General features: G+C 42.0%; 1 protein-coding gene across 1 annotated transcript in view; it reads left to right on the top strand.

Moving 5' to 3' along the window:
* The first annotated feature begins 380 nt into the window (after positions 1-380).
* PTPN9 (protein tyrosine phosphatase non-receptor type 9) overlaps positions 381-16,921 on the top strand; it is an 80,333-nt gene continuing 63,792 nt past the window's right edge. Inside the window, exon 1 of the mRNA XM_027123655.1 lies at positions 381-1,068. Within this exon, the coding sequence (XP_026979456.1) occupies positions 1,006-1,068 (63 nt within the window). The 5' untranslated portion in view covers positions 381-1,005. The remainder of the gene's footprint in view (positions 1,069-16,921) is intronic.

The following is a 16,921-nucleotide window of genomic DNA, read 5'->3' as shown; positions in this document are numbered from 1 at the left end:
GGTCTTTCAGTCAGGAAGTGACGTGGGAATAGATGAGGATTGCGGGTTCCTCACAAGTAAGTGGTAGTAGTAACCCCAGGCCAGGTGTCCGTGGGCAGCTAGTTTTCAAACATATGCATTTTTTCCCTCCTCCACGGAGCTTAACCTCTTGAAACTCTTCCTTTTTTTCGCTCCACGCTCCTCCAGTCGCCGAAGCCCCTCCCCCACCCTGGTTCCTCTGGGTCTCCCCTCCCCCCGCCGGCCTCCCCCGCCCCCTCCTCTTGGCATCCCCCTCCTCTAGCTCCGCTGCCCCCGCCCCCGGGCTCCTCTCTGTCTCCCCCTCCCGGGCTGCGTCCGAGCTCTGCCGGGCCCTTTTCGTCGCCTGTGAATGAGACGCTCAGTTTCTCAATGGAGCCGCGGGGGGCTCGGGCGGCCGCAGTGCGGCCGCAGCACTGGCCTTGAGCCGGGAGGGGGGCGCGTTTCCCTCGCTCCCTCCCTCCCTCCCGTCACCGCGGCTTTTGAGGAACGGGGCTGAGAGGCTGCAGCGCAGGTCGCAGGGCCCCGCATCCCCGAGGACTCCTGCAGGAGCCGGAGTGCCGCCGAGGAAGCTGGACGCCGAGAAGGCCGGGGGCCTTCCGAAAATTTCCCCCGCGGCCCTTCGTTCTGGGCTTAGAAAGTTCTCGATTTCACGTTTCCTTTTTTTAATCCCGATTAGCTCCTCGCCTGCACTATTTTTTTTTTTTTTCCGGGAGAGGTGGGGGAGTGTGAGGAACGGAACGAAGAAAATAAAAAAGGATTTCCGCCCAGAAGAGAGCGACAGTTCTGAGAGCTTTTTCTTAAGGAAACAGAAGCGGCGTTTGCGGCCGCTGCGGGCGCCGGGCCCCGCCGGCCTAGCTATGCGCGAGCCGGCCGCGGGCTGCTGAGGCGCGGGCACGCGGAAGCGGAGGCCCACCGCACCGGGCTCCCCGCGCTCCCGGGCGACTTCTGTTCGCCGGCGGGAGTGGCGGCGGCGACGGCGGTGGCGGGATGGAGCCCACGACCGCGCCCCAGCCCGACATGGCGCCGGAGCTGACCCTGGAGGAGGAGCAGGTAAGCGGGGCTGCGGCCGCGGCGGTGGGTGTGTCCGGACACCTCAGGCCTAGCCCGGCTGTGCTCTTCGCGGCCGGGGGTCCGCGGTGGCCTCCAACCCCCCGTCCCCGGCGGCCGCGCCCCAGGCCGTCATCCCCCGAAGCCGGGGGGCGCTGCTGGTCGCTGCTCTCGCTCCCGGCCTCTTCTGTCTGCTGCTTACCGGTCGCATATTGCCCCCTCCCCTATTCCGGTGATGATTAAAGTTTCTCGAATTGGGGGCCTCCCTTTACCTCTGCCAACATCTCCCCGCCCCCGACGTTTGCAGAACACCTACTTTGCCTCCGGCCCTGCCATCCCTGTACGTGTTTTGCTTCATTCCGTGAGGGTTTGTGGTTTTTTAAGGGCAGGAAAAGCCCCACTTTGGGGGCCGGATTCCTGCGGGGACTGTCTCCCCTCCCCAGGACAGTGATAGGCACTGGGTCCATAGATGCCCTAGATTTTCAGACGAGCCCCTCGGGCTTCTTAGAGGGCTGTGGCCTATTTGGACAGATTCTGGAAGATCCAGGCCTTCTCAGGCTCCCGAAGTCCCTAGCCTTGACCGCCCTCTTTAGCTCTCTGCCGCTGGGCGCATCCCCTCACCCCCACTTCCCTCCCCTCATCTCATCTCACTGTCTCCATCTTTCTGAAGCCTGCATTGAGCTCCATTGTCCCTTAAAGCTTAAGACTTTCAGTTCCCAGAAGGAAGTGGTTTGTCATGTCATTTGGGGGGCTTGGGTAAGGGAAGAGCTCAGGGCCTTTATAACTTTCCCTCGCCCACATTCCTGTTGGGGAGACATGGACCACTCCTGAGGATGGTAGGAAAGTCTTGTTAGCTGAGATTGGAACCCTAAAGTCTTTTCGCTGTCTCTTCCTTGGCACTGCCCACACCCATGCTCAAATAAATATAGCCATGGTCTGATTTGTTTAAAAACAAAACAAACAAACAAAAAACCCCTAAAATAAGAAAAAGGTGCACTATGCTGGTAACCCATTTCAAGCTTGCCAGCCCTTGCTCCCAAAGGACCACATTTGGTAGTACAGTCTCTAGTGTGGAGACAGTCTGGTTTTACAAACTAATATTGGTTAATGGGCTTAAGACCTGATTTTTAAAAAACCCTTGACTTTTCTCCTCGTTTGTGGAGATGACATTTTTCATATTTGGCTTCAGACCACAGTCTTTTCTTTTGACGCCTAGAGATAAAATCAGCATGGGGAAAAAAAAATCTGCTGCTCTGTATAAGCAGTAGTAATATCCTGGTAACTGAAATTAATGTTAATAAAATGCTAGTCAGGGCCTAGTGCAAGCAGGTGGCCAAGGAACCCACCTTGCCAAAATTAGGGAAATACTATCAGTACTTCAGCACTAAGGTGTGATGGTGTTCGGTTGATTTTAAAGGGGCAAAACTCTTTCACTTCTTTTTCTAGGGCTAGTCAGATTTGAAGTTTTTATGTTTCTAAGACTTGAGGGAATCAGTATTCCACTATGAAAATGCCATGTGAGTGTGAATTAAAAAATTAAAACTGAGAAAAGTAAATATTAAAGTATTCATAGTATTGATAAAGTATTAGCTTTACTCTGTATATGTATGTGTGTATGCATATATACAACTGTGTTTAGTAAAAATCTTTTACATCGAATGAATGTGATGAGAATTAACAAGGACTGGATGGAAATAGTAAAATATATATATATTACGATCAAGAAGTTATGTGGGGTTTTTTTAACCATATGTTTTCCTACAAAATACCAAGGTTTCTACAGGCACTTCAAAATGTTGAAACACAAACATAAAAGCATAATTCCAATTGTGGTAATGCCAGATAAAATTTCATATTTTAGTTTAATATCACATGAGAGTACTCTTTTTGTTTTTTGAGAGTACTCTTAACTGTTAAGATTTCTTTAAAATATCTAAATTAAACAGCAACAAATGCATGTTAGTCTTATCAAAGTAGTTGTCATGGGAAATGACATATTCATTCCATAATGCTGCCTCATTGTTCAAAACAGTTTTAGAACTCATTTGGAGTTGATTTCAAAGCTTGTGGCAGAATCTTTGAAATATCTTCAGTGTTGGAAAAATCTTGTACATTTGAGAGTCAGTTTGATTTTTGGAAATAGAAAAAAATCTTTTGGAATCCTATTTCATGGGTAAAGTAGGGGATCAAACTGGATAACACAGTTTCAGACCCTTTGTGCGCTGTGTAAACTGCTTTAAAGATGTTTCTGGAGCAGATCCCTCTCAAATGGTAACCTCTTTCTGTACAGTCATGCAAATCATAAACCCAAAAGTTTTCTTGGATACTTTGTTCTCCCTCAGCCCCTGTGTATTATATACATCATCAGGTTTTCCTGAATATCTCCTGAACTCTTTGACTTCTTCCACCACCACCACCATTATCATCATCCTAGTCCAAGCACTGTCATATCCTGACAGAATTTTTGTTTCCTACTTGATCCATCTGCATTCCTTAGCTCTTATTCGAGAAACCAAAGGCAAACTGCAAATCTGATTGCATCTTCCCTTTGGCCTACCTGCCACCAAAATAAGCATTCATAAAACCCTCAGTGGCTTTTCATCACTCTTGGGATTGACAGCTCTTGAATGATTGTTACAGCTCTTGAATATGGTCTACAATGCCTCAGCCCTTGTGCGGTTTAGATCCCTAGCTAATTCTCACACTTCATCTTTGCTCCAGGCACACTGGCCCTTTGGTCCTGCATTCTTGCCTGTTTCCTTCTGTTACAGGGTCTTTGCACAAGTTGCTTTCCTCTCTCTGGAAATACCCTCCACTGGTAACTCCCTCTTCATCCTTCAGCTCCCAGCTTTCACTTCCTCGGGAAGGTGTTCCTTGATCTCCCCAATTAGGTTAGATCTGCTGCTGGCTCTCAGAGTACCATGTACCGTCCTTTATATCACTTATCACAAGTTTACACTATTTGTATGATTGTATGACTGGAAGCTCCGTGAGGCTTGGAACTGTGTCTGCATTTGCTCACCATCATACACACATTGCCAGTCATAATGACTTGCACTCAATGGACGTTCAGGAAGTACTTGTGGGATGAAAAGTAGTTCTCTAAGTGATTTGTACATAGACAACGTCGTCTCCTTTCAGAGTGGCTTATACAAATAAGGACGGGGGGCTTCCCTGGTGGTGCAGTGGTTAAGAATCCGCCTTCCAATGCAGGGGACACGGGTTTGAGCCCTGGTCCGGGAAGATCCCACATGCCGCGGAGCAACTAAGCCCATGTGCCACGACTACTGAGTCTGCATTCTAGAGCCCATGAGCCTGTGTGCTACAACTACTGAAGCCCGCGCGCCTAGAGCCTGTGCTCCACAACAAGAGAAGCCACTGCAGTGAGAAGCCCACGCACCGCAACAAAGACTAGCCCCCACGCACCGCAACTAGAGAAAGCCTGCACGCAGCAATGAAGACCCAATGCAGCCAAAAATAAATAAATAAAATAATTAATTAAAAAAATAAAGATGTTCCTTATTTTTATATATGTTTTGAAGGTCATCATTATTACTTCATAGTTTCATTTCCTATCAAGGCATGTGCTGAACTGATATTATACCAAGTCCTTTGTAACTTACGATGTTTCTTGCCTTTATGTTTTCAGTTCTCAATATTATAAAGCCTACAGTTGAGTTACAAGAAAAATGTATGCTTTGCCTTTAACAAGTTTACATGAATAACAACAGAGTAATAATAGTAATTGTTTCCTGTGCTCCTGCTTTGAGTCAGGCTCTGTGCTGGGCATTTCACATACAGCTAATCCTCATAAGATTGGAATAATTATCTCATTTTGCAAACGAGGAAACTCAGACTGAGAGGAGGAAATTGCCCAAGTTCACATAGCTAGCAAGTGATGGAGCCAAGATTTCCACCCAGCTCTAGGTTATTCTGCCTCCACTGCAAATGTTCCCTCTATTACACTAACTACCTTACATCTCATGAAGCAATTAACCAGTTTAATAAGATGCCTACATGGGTGTATGTTAGCTAATTTTGTGGGGTTTGGTATTGATATGTGTGTTTGGTTTTGAAGATGCTTTTTTAAAAAATAAATTATTTATTTATGGCTGTGTTGGGTCTTCATTGCTGTGTGCAGCTTTCTCTAGGTGCGGCGAGCAGGGGCTACTCTTCGTTGCAGTGTGCGGGTTTCTCATTGCAGTGGCTTCTCTCGTTGCAGAGCATGGGCTCTGGAGCGCAGGCTCAGTAGTTGTGGCGCACGCGCTTAGTTGCTCCGCGGCATGTGGGATCTTCCCAGACCTGGGCTCGAACCTGTATCCCTTGCATTGGCAGGCAGATTCTTAACCACTGCGCAACCAGGGAAGCCCTGATGATGCTTCTTAAAATATAATTTAAAAAATGCAGACAGGAAAAAATTTGGAAAACCTTTACTCAGACCTGTTTATTGCTAGCAGAAACATATTGTACAGCCTGTGCAAGAAATTATTTTATTATTTTAATATAATTTTTGCATTTGCTTTATTTATTTATTTATTTTTGGCTGCGTTGGTTTTCGTTGCTGCACGGGCTTTCTCTAGTTGCGGCGAGTGGGAAGAACTCTTCGTTGCGGTGCGCGGGCTTCTCACTGAGGTGGCTTCTCTTGTTGCGGAGCACGGGCTCTAGAGCGCAGGCTCAGTAGTTGTGGTGCACGGGCTTAGTTGCTCCGCGGCATGTGGGATCTTCCCAGACCAGGGCTCAAACCCGTGTCCCCTGCACTGGCAGGCGGATTCTTAACCACTGCGCCACCAGGGAAGCCCTGTGCAAGAAATTATGATGGAAATTACTCTTGGAAAAAATTTTTTCCTTAAGATAGAGTTGGCAACTCTGTTTTGAGGTATGGTCACAATAAAAATTTATTTTTTAAAATGTGTCCTTTTTCTTTTGTATAAGAGAAATAACTATTCTTGGAGCCAAATATGAAGAATATTATTTCTCCAAACTGTAAAAACCAAGGTGTTTTTGTGTCAGGAATACATTCTTTTTTTGATATTTTTATGTGTAAATATAAAAGCCTTTGTTAATAGGTTGGCAAAATTGTAAATTTGCCAGTGTGAAGGGTAATTTCTACATTTCAGTACTAATCTTCATTCTTATTATGTTATTGTCTTAATTTTATTTTTCCAAAGCATACACTCACATTTGTAACTTGACCTGAAGTTGGTAATTTTATCAAATTTACTAAATTATAATTAACTTGACCACCAGGGATAGTTAAGGGTGTCTTATTCAACTGTTCTATGTCCATGTAACCTACAGAAAGTGGGGCACCTTCGGTTACGTCTATTTGGGGTAAGTTGTGAGGAGAACACCCTCTTTGCAATAAACCATAACAGAAAGACTTTTAGCGCGGATTATAAGGCTATTTGATGGAATATCCAAGGAATTATAGCCTTTTAGGGTCTTTTGGGTTTTCATGGATTTCCCAGTAATGACCGATAGGACAGAATAGTAGAGTAGTTTTCTAAAGTAGTTATTGCTTTTATTCATATCTTCATTCTAGATGGTTTTAATATCTTACATAGTATTTCTATCACATTAAAAATAATTCATGAGTTTTTAAAAGTTGTTGCAACAAATAATCTACTAGTATTGATTTTCAAAGTCTCCAAAGAAAATTTTTATTTTAGAGTTCATGTTGTGTAGAGCTTATAGCATTGTTGTAAAGATTAATAAGCTAGTGCACATAGATAGTAATGTATTACATAGTAAGCACTCAGTTAAGTTAGCCATTATCATGATATTCTCCGTCTTTGAATAGTGAAAGATTTTAGAGCCAAGTTAGCTTAAACCAATCCCAAGAGGGGAAAATATTCATGCTGGGGACCATCGCTTAGCATGGATTTTTATGAATGCCAGAAAATAATCATCTTGCGACTTCATAGTATAGTTTTCAAAAACCTATTTTAATTCTGTGCTGTGGTTTGTATTCTTATAACGGGATTTTCTAAAGTTAAAAATTTAACTGCCTTGCAGTGGATTTCAGAGATTTTTGGAATTTTTCCCAAGGGCAGGGGTTTTGTCCTGGTTCTTGTGGCCAAGAACTTCCCTTTTCCCACAGCCTCACATGTCCTGTGCTAAATGTCATCTGTCCTCGTGGAAGTAACCATACGTCAAGGACCAAATGATTCATAATGTTGAGGCCTTCCACAGAGGGGAAGGAGAGGAGGGATAGATGAAGAAGACTCATTCTTTTCATTATTGCCAGTAACTAAAGATATTGTAATTAGCAATTAGGTGAAATCTCATTTGGATGTGAGAATTTTATTCTCTTAAAACTTCTGAGCGTATCAAGGGTCTTGGGCTTTAGGTTTGAATGTTAAAGAGACCTGGAGGTTTTCTCCAAGGAACCTGACCTCTAATACTTACTAATGAATTGAAAAGTAAGACAGACACTCTAAAAAGGAGCTGAACTGTTTTACAGAGGTAAAAGTTAAAACTCATTGTAGATCAGTACATCTGAGTCTCATTTTATGACTTGTATACCTTTTTTGTGTTGGAAAAGACATACTAATGTGGGAATACTCCAACTTTGATTTCTACATATTAAGACCCATTTTATAGTAGAATGGCTGGTCCACTGCAGTGTCAAGATTAGATGTCATAACCCCTAACTCTGGTTATTTGTTCAGATACTTGGAAGTTCAGTGAAATTTCAGGCATTTCTCACCAGTTTTATCATTCTGCTTTGATGTCTCAGACAATTAGGGGTACTTTCTTTTTCCAAGTCAATCACTATCTTCCCCCACCACCCCACCCTATGCCTCCACACAAGAGATCCTTGGTTGGCCTTTCTGGACACTGGAATAGTCACTGTTGTTTTTTTTTTAATGAAATTTAAAAAAAATTTTTTTTAGTTTATTTTTTGCTGCGTCGGGTCTTTATTGCTGTGCGTGGGCTTTCTCTAGTTGCAGCGAGCAGGGGCTACTCTTCGTTGCAGTGTGTGGGCTTCTCATTGTGGTGGCTTCTCTTGTTGAAGAGCACGGGCTCTAGGCACGCGGGCTTCAGTAGTTGCAGCAGGCGGGCTTCAGTAGTTGTAGCTTGCGGGCTCTGGAGCCCAGGCTCAGTAGTTGTGGCGAACAGGCCTAGTTGCTCCACAGCACGTGGGATCTTCCCAGACCAGGGATAGAATCCAAGTCCCCTGCATTGTCAGGTAGATTCTTAACCACTGCGCCACCAGGGAAGTCCCCTAATCACTGTTTTCTATTCCTCTTCCTCTGGAGTAGGGCCAGATATTCCTAGAACAGGTAGTTTAGCCTGCACTGTTTAGTGCTGAAGGACCTGTACTTACTGGAATGAGCCCTTTCATATATGATTTTGAAAAGGCTCATTAGAACCTAAATGAGATGGCCTGGGGATGCGGGCTGGGAGTGGGAGGCTGGGAAGCTTCAGAGCGCATGGGAAGAGTTGTTTGTTTATTAAGGATTGGTTATCTCTTAGGTCCAGACTATAAAATGATGAAACCAAAACGGTAAATTAGAGGTGACTTTTTCTTTAATTTCTGCTTCTGAGGGAAGTATTCCATTTTTTCTCTGGGAAAGACAGTTTCTGTTATATGTACTGGTTTCCTCTGGAATACCAAATCCATTCAAAACACACATGCACACTTCTTGTCTTTTTATCCAGCATGGGTGGCACAGATCTGACTAGCCTAATAGAATTATTATGAAACCAGAATTTATTCTCAGAATTGATGGGTAGATTCTAAAGAGCCATCCATGACTTTAGTACTGAAGTGTTTGGGGACATTAATCCATTAATTACTTTTTCATTGCTTGAACAACTGGCTAATCTTTACCTTTGCATTTGTTTTTCTATACCTCATTATTACACAATAGACATCATTATTAAAATCAGTCTTTTTTAAAATAGGTTTTTTATATTCTCTACAATGACCATATGTTTCTTTAATAATTAAAACGAATAACTTTTTGTGGAAAGTGCTGCATGCTCTATACAGGTTTAGTATTATACTTATATATAATTATATATTATAAACTGGTGAGATCACAGTATTTAAGATTAATGCAAATCTGGCCCTTTTCTAAACAGAGCTATTTACAAGTGAAATCTGGGCCTTTGGGGAGATGATGGCAATAAGTCTTAGGTAAATTTCAGGAATCCCCGGCTTGCTTTGTGGCTCCAGGCATTTTAATTAATATTTTTGAGTCTGTTTTGTGTTCTTTCCTTAAGGAGCTTTTAGGAGACCTGCTGAATTTAAGTAAAATCTCTTATGGTTACAAAATGCTCAGTAGATATCTGCGATAATAGTATTCTTGACCTCTATGCTACAGGAGACAATTTTTTTCAGATAAGAATAGGAGGAAAAATTAAGAATCCTACTTTGTAGCAGTGAAATAGAAGATTTCTAGGTAGTCTAAGACTTCTGACAGTTGCCATGAACAAATACTGTATCTAGAAGGTGGTAGTGAGGCTACCTGTGCTCATTTTTTTGTTTGTTTGTTTTTAATTTATTTTATTTATTTATTTTTGGCTGTGTTGGGTCCTCTTTGGGTCCAGGCGAATTCTTAACCCCTGGGCCATCAGGGAAGTCCCTATCTGTGCTCATTTTATGCTGTTAACGCTTAATGAACTATCCATTGGTTCATTTGTTTATTTATTCTTCTAGGTTATAGATTTCTTCTTTAGGTGCACTGATTATCATCTTTTTTTTTTCAGATAAAACTTCAAATGGTCATCTGATGATCTAAAAATGACTCATATTTAGAGTGAAAAGAGTGACAGTTTATATCCTCTTCCATATCTTATTTGAACAGCCTTTGTGAAAAAAATTCTCATTCCACTGTTTATCTCAGTGGTTCTCAACCAGGGTGATTTTAAAACACACCCCCACCCAACATTTGTCAATGACTAGAGATACATTTGATTGTCACGGTTGGGGGGTGCTACTGGGATCTAGTGGGTAGAGGCCAATAATGCTGCCAAACATCTTATAATGGTGGGCATACAGCCTACCACAACCAAAAGTTAACTGGCCCAAAATGTCAATAGTGCCAAGATTGAAAGACCCTAGTTTATAACTGAAGAATTTTGTTGTTCTTAGGGACAGAGTTACAAATTCTTACTTTTTAATTCAAGGTAAGTCTTTGTTTCACATATTAACTATTCAAATTCTGTGTCCCCAAATACTGGTTTCTGCAATTGACTTCACATACTGAAAAACTCCAGTCTAAAACATAATTATTTTGCAGCATAACCATCACAGAAGATAAAATGAGATGTTTCCACAGCCTTTGCAGGGGTTTTCAGAGATGGGGAGATTTTGTATGACAAGCAGAACACTACTGAGTCCTCCCATGGAATGATGATAATGGGAATTGTAATTTTTGCTTTCCCTTCCAAATATTTCTGTGTTGCTACCAAGTGTCTCTGTTCCTCCAGTGAGTGAGGTGATTATTCTGTATCAATCTCTTTTCCTTTTCATGTTAACGTCTACTAAGAGGAAGGTTTAACAGATCATAAACAGAAATACAATTTGTTCATTCAGGAGTCATTTATTGTCTGTTGCTGTGTGCTAGGTTCTTGTTCAGCATGGATTGAGGGCTCTCTGTCCTTAAGGAATTGCCCTCCAGTTCTCTGTAGGCAGTTCTTGAATTGTGGGGTACCCACCAAGGAGGAGGACCTCTTATCTACAGTGAGGACAGGGACTCAATCTTATACATCCTTAGTGTACATTGTGAGAGTTCAAAATATGTTTGCTGAAGAATGAGTGAAACTGTATACATTGAAATTATTTATTCCTCACACACCCATAAAGTATTATTTTGTTTAGGATGATTATCTTCCTGACATAGGAATGATGTTCAGAGGCTTTCAGTAATCCACCGAGGAGGCAACACTGGAACTCAAACTCTTCTGATTAAATGTAGTGCTCTCTCTAGTAGACTTCATCTCTCTTAACCACGTGTTTCTATGTATGACACACCTATATACATATACGCCAGAAACGGCTCTTTCTTGGCGTTTGTGGGTTAAACGTTCCTGGTTTCAGCCATTCACAAGTTTCTCTACAGAGATGTGCCTAAATTGTTCCTAGCTGCTTATTGTACATTTATGAAAAATTATATGCTTTAATGGGGTCAGTGAACTTGAAGTTTCATATAGGTCTCTGGCTGTACCTCTCAGAATGTTGTAGGTCTGCTCTTTGCCTTTATAAAACCAGTCTTTAGTTTTCTATAGGTAGAGTTTAATCTTTCAGATATTATTATCAGCATAATGGGGAAGTATATATGGTATATTTGCCTACCAGTAATTAGGATTAGACTACAGCTCTTTAAATTGTTTTGTCCATGACACCTTCAGTTTGCCCATGTTTTTGTCTGTACTTAAGCTACTACTAGATTTCCCTTCTTAACTCTCGCCAAGTGTAAAAGTTGAGGATGAAAATTTTTCCAAAAAAAGGATTTTTTTCTCCTTTTTACTTTCTATACTTACAAATTTTCTCTTTCTTAGATTTGTAAAGGAAGAAAAAGAGTTACTAAGAGAGAGACCTGAAACCTTGAACATGAACATGAGCAAAAGAAAACAGATTTATTTGGGAATGGCCATTTGTCTCATTGACTTTAGCTCTTCTGTCCCAGGAAACTCCAGAAGTGAAGAGAAAACACTATTTCTGGCTAGGTCAGGGATATAGCTAGTAAGATTAAAATATATAGAATTTTCCATCATACTTTTGTTTTCAAAAATAAATCTTTTTAGATTAGGATTCTAAATGTTTTAGAGAAACCATCTGACATTTCTCGTACTGAATGCTGGTATACCATTTTTATAGGAAAAACTCAGCATTGTTATGGAATTAAGTTAACAGAAACATTTTTAAAAAATTGAAAACCATCCATCTTTTTTTTTTTTTTTTCCTTTAAGCACCCAAAGCATCATTTTCTTTCATAGTTGATATCAAGCTAGGGAAATGTTAGCTTTGGAGGTGATTTTGTCAGAAAATTAGAAGCAACTAGAAACTTGTGTTTTGAATGAAATTGCTAAGACCATTTGAACATGGAAACTAGTCAGAACCTCTAATTGTTGTCATGCTGTCCTTACAGCGCTACAAGTAATTGTAAAAGCCCACGTCAAACTCATGATAATAATAGTGGCTAAGCACTAATTAGGATGGCTATAATTTTAAAAAAAAGAGAGAGAGAAAGAAAATAATAAATGTTGGCATTGCTGGTGGGAATGTAAAATGGTACAGCCACAGTGGAAAACAGTCTGATGGTTTCTCAAAAGATTAAACATAGAACTACCATATGACGCAGGAATTTCGTTTGTAGGTATATATCCAAAAGAATTAAAAGCAGGGAATTCCCTGGCTGTCCAGTGGTTAGGACTCCACACTTCCACTGTAGGGGGCGCAGGTTCGATCCCTGGTCGGGGAGCTGAGATCCTGCATGCCATGCAGCGCAGCCAAAAACAAACAAAAAACAAAGTTATAAAAGAATTAAAAGCAGGCATTCAAATAGATACATGTACATGCATGTCATGGCAACCCAAGTGGCCAATGATAGATGAATAGCTAAGCAAAATGTAGTATATACATACAATGGAATATTATTCAGCTTTAAAAAGGAATGAAATTTTGATATATGATACAATATGGATGGGCCTTGAAAACATTCTGATTACTGAAGTAAGCCAGACACAGAAGACAAATGTATGAGGTACCTAGATAGCCAAATTCATGGAGACAGAGAGTAGAATACCAGGGGCTGGGAGGAGATGGAAAGGAGGAGTTATTGTTTGATGGGTACACAGTTTCTGTTGAGGGTGATGGAAAAGTTTTGGGTATAGATAGTGGTGATGGTTACCCAACTTTGTGAATGCATTTAATGCCACTGAATTGTATACTTATGAATGGTAAAAATTATAAATATTTTGTATATTTTACCACAGTAAAAAAATAATGGCTAAGCACTATTCAAAGTGCTTTACGGGTTTTAGTTCATTTAGTGAATAATGCGGCTGGTGAGTCAAAGGAAAGAGAATAGGTGTTACTTCCATTTCTCCTCTGGCTGCTGATCTTGAGCCTAGAATCTCTTACATAAGTACCATTTATTGGTTACAGGATGTATCTATGTTAATGATTTGTTAGAATGTGAATTGTCATCTGTTTGAACTCCGGAATATTTCACCTGTGAGATCCAGTTGAGGTTTACTCTGTAGGAGAAAAAGGAGTTTTCTGTGTAGGACAAAGCACTGAGTGTTATGATGCAAACGAACCCATATATGTATAGTGTCCTCATCTCCCCCCGTCCCCCGTCCCAGAACTATACTGGGAATGACTTGAAATATTGTTGATCTAGAGCAGTGGTTCTCAATGTGTAGTCTCCAGACCAGAAACATGGGCATGCCCTCAGAGCTTGTTAAAAGTGCACATATTCAAGTGCATCCCAGACCTACTGAATCAGAAACTCTAGAGGTGAGGTCCAACAATATGCATTTTAACAAGTCTCCAAATGCACGTTCAAGTTTGAGAACTAGTAGTCCAGAGAATAACTAGGATGCTGTTGTGCTTGTCGGGAAACCATCTAGAAGTGAGTTTAGACACTTAGGCTCACTTCAGAAAGGGAAGGCCTGGATTTACTAATTGGCTGTGGAACTCTAGGTATTAGAGCTAGTCTGAACTGGATGAAACCTGCAGGAATCATCTGATTCTGTACTAGAACTGTGCTGTTCCAAGGGAGAGGAACTGTAAGGCAAGGTTCTCAAAGACTAGCATTTACCTTGATTTCTCTGATCCAAAGAAAGAGCAGAGGGCTTCCCTGGTGGTGCAGTGGTTAAGAATCCGCCTGCCAATGCAGGGGACACGGGTGTGAGCCCTGGTCCGGGAAAATCCCACATGCTGTGGAGCAACTAAGCCCGTGTGCCACAACTACTGAGCCTGCACTCTAGAGCCCGCGAGTCACAACTACTGAGCCCACGTGCCACAACTACTGAAGCCCGCGCGCCTAGAGCCCGTGCTCTGCAACAAGAGAAGCTGCCTCAATGAGAAGCCCATGCACCGCAATGAAGAGTAGCCCCCACTCACTGCAACTAGAGAAAGCCTGCGCGCAGCAACGAAGACCCAACACAGCCAAAAAATAAATAAAATAAATAAGTAAATAAATAAATAATAACAAAGAGCAGAGCCCTTATCTACTTGAGAAATAGAAATGGAACCAGGATGTCTGCAAAACAAGGCATTGAGACACTTGATGTCCACTGCTGATGGCATTACCTAGAGAGATGCTTGGCTTCCAAGGGAGTATTGAATGAAAGAAGACACAGGCTGTTCTGACTCAGCCAAGAAAACCTGCCAGCTTTGACAAGGCCAGTCCATAGGAAAGCTCGTGTTACTCCAATGTCAGTTGCCCTTAGAATCTGGACCTAGGAGTTACCAGATTTTACTGTCTGAGTCCTGCCTGGGAGCTGAGCCCAGTTCTGTTCAGAGTTGAAAATGGGGCACTGCAGTGAGGACAGCCAGATTGTAGGCAGCTTTTCCAGGCTTCATTCTTTGTAGGTTGGCAAATGGCCTCTGAGGTACAGTAAGCTGATCTACTTGTACTATTTTATGAGCATGAATAGGTTTGTCCTTTAGTTTATCTGAGAGGCCTTCTTGGATTTGGAAGTATTGATGCAGTGAGTTTGAGATGGCTGAGGTCTGAAATGACTGATGTTGCCTAATTGCAATTTCCCAGCCAGCTGTATGCCTTTGAGGGAGTAATGAAGCTCTAGGTCATTGTCCCAGTTTCCTGAATGTGTGACACTCAGGATTCGGTCACCTGAGGCATAAGTTGGGCTTGGCCTCAGGAAGAAAACAGGAGGGCCAGTTAAATTTGGGGTCGATTAGCAACAGCAGGTCTAATCTGCAGGCCAGGGCCAGATTAGCCTCAGGTCTGACGTGCTGAATCCTAAAGTGTTGGACTAGAAGTCCTCAAGTCACTCCTGTCAGATCCATTTGACATTGGCAAAATTGAGCTTGACGTGTGGGAGAGGGAGAGGAGAGGGGAAGGGAGGGAAAGAGGGAGATGAAGATGGAGGGGAGGAGGTATGGGGGGTGGTGTGTTAGTTATTAGGGAGCAAAGCAGGTGAGAGGTAGCTTCATTGTGTGGAGTGGGAGGGAATATAGAACCAGGAAAGAAGGAACTAGCTACTATGTTTTCAAAGCATCTCACCATTCTCATCTTTTCCTGGACTGATTCTGATTTGCCAGTGACCTTCTTAAAATTTAGCATCAGAACTGAAGACAGTATTACAAATGAAGTCTGATAGGCCCCTTGTTTTGGGCACCGTTCTTCTGTAATGTGCTCCAAATTCAAAATAATTTTTGGCAGTTTTAGTAAACTGTTGACTCATAGATTCAAGTCAGCTAAGATTCCTAAGTCTTTTCTTTTTCTTTTTTTTTTTTTTGTGGTACGCAGGGCTCGCACTGTCGTGGCCTCTCCCGTTGCGGAGCACAGGCTCCAGATGCGCAGGCTTAGCGGCCATGGCTCACGGGCCTAGCCGCTCCATGGCATGTGGGATCTTCCCAGACCGGGGCACGAACCTGTGTCCCCTGCATCGGCAGGCGGACTCTCAACCGCTGCGCCACCAGGGAAGCCCCCTAAGTCTTTTCTTATGTGCTTCTGTTAAATTTCATCTGGTGCCTCTACAATTGATTTTCTTGCACTTATCCTTAAATATCATTTTGTTAGATTTAATGTTCATTACGATTTGTTGAGCTTTATGAGCCAAAAACTTTACAAATATTATGTTTTCTCCCCTCTTACACCAATTCTATGGGGGTATTACTCCCATTTTAAAGGTGTAGACATTAAGGCTCAAAGAAGTAACTTGCTTGCATTCTAAACAATAAGTGTTAGAACCTGGTATTCAAACCCTTGTCTGTCTGACTCCAAAGCCTCACCTTTGAGTACCATTCTAGCCCATTGTTCTGTCCTGTTTTGATCTTTTAGATCTGTGTTCTCTTTTACAATATATTTGTTCTCTTAGTTTATCTCTCCTCTTACATTGTCATCGTGACCCAGTGCCCTTATCTAAGTCATTTATAGCAATGGGACCAGGCCAGGGATGGATGCAGAGCAAATCAAGGGAAAGAGTGTGAGCTTTAGAGTCAGACTTGGTTTTGGAATCTTGGTTGTATCATCACGAGTAGTGTGAGTTGGCAAGGTCCTTAACTTGTCTCGGCCTCCATTTCTTCATATATAAAATGTCTTAATACCTGCTGTTGGAAAGATTGAATAAAACATGGATGCAGAGTGCTTGACTTATGGCCTGGCAAGCATACTGTAGGCTCTCAATAAACATTAGTCTATTTGTCTCCCTCCTTTCAGGGAATTCCTTTAAAATCTTTTTTTTTTTTTTTTTTAATATTCTTTGGGTATGTTTGTGTATTGTTTCCCGCAGGGTATCGTCTGCCCCACTGTGGCAGCACACTTGGCCATAGGAAGGAGTGGTTAAGAACTGTACCATAAATTTCTCTGTGATTATGAGTAAGTAGCTTAATCTCTTTCTGCCTTAGTTTCATCATATATAAAATGTACGTAATACTAGTACCTACCATAAAGAATTGTTATGAGGATTAAATAACTTAATATATGTGAAATCCTTGGAACAGTGCCTGGCAGATCGTGCTGTTTATAATCTTTGCTACTGTGAATATCTGCAAATTACAGATAATAATGCCTACTTTGTAGGGTTATTATGAGAATTAAATGAGGTAAGTAGTCAGCTGCTTGACATTTTGACTGGCCAATATACATAAATTAATAGAAGGATATCTTATTGTCCACAAAGATGCCATGAAATGCTCATCAAATGC

The sequence above is a fragment of the Aethalodelphis obliquidens genome, unplaced genomic scaffold (assembly GCF_003676395.1).
Source record: "Aethalodelphis obliquidens isolate GAN/ISIS:26980383/991018 unplaced genomic scaffold, ASM367639v1 scaffold26, whole genome shotgun sequence".
In the NCBI taxonomy this organism is placed as follows: domain Eukaryota; kingdom Metazoa; phylum Chordata; class Mammalia; order Artiodactyla; family Delphinidae; genus Aethalodelphis; species Aethalodelphis obliquidens.
The sequence above is the reverse complement of the archived record's forward strand: the minus strand, read 5'-3'. Positions and strand labels throughout refer to the sequence as shown.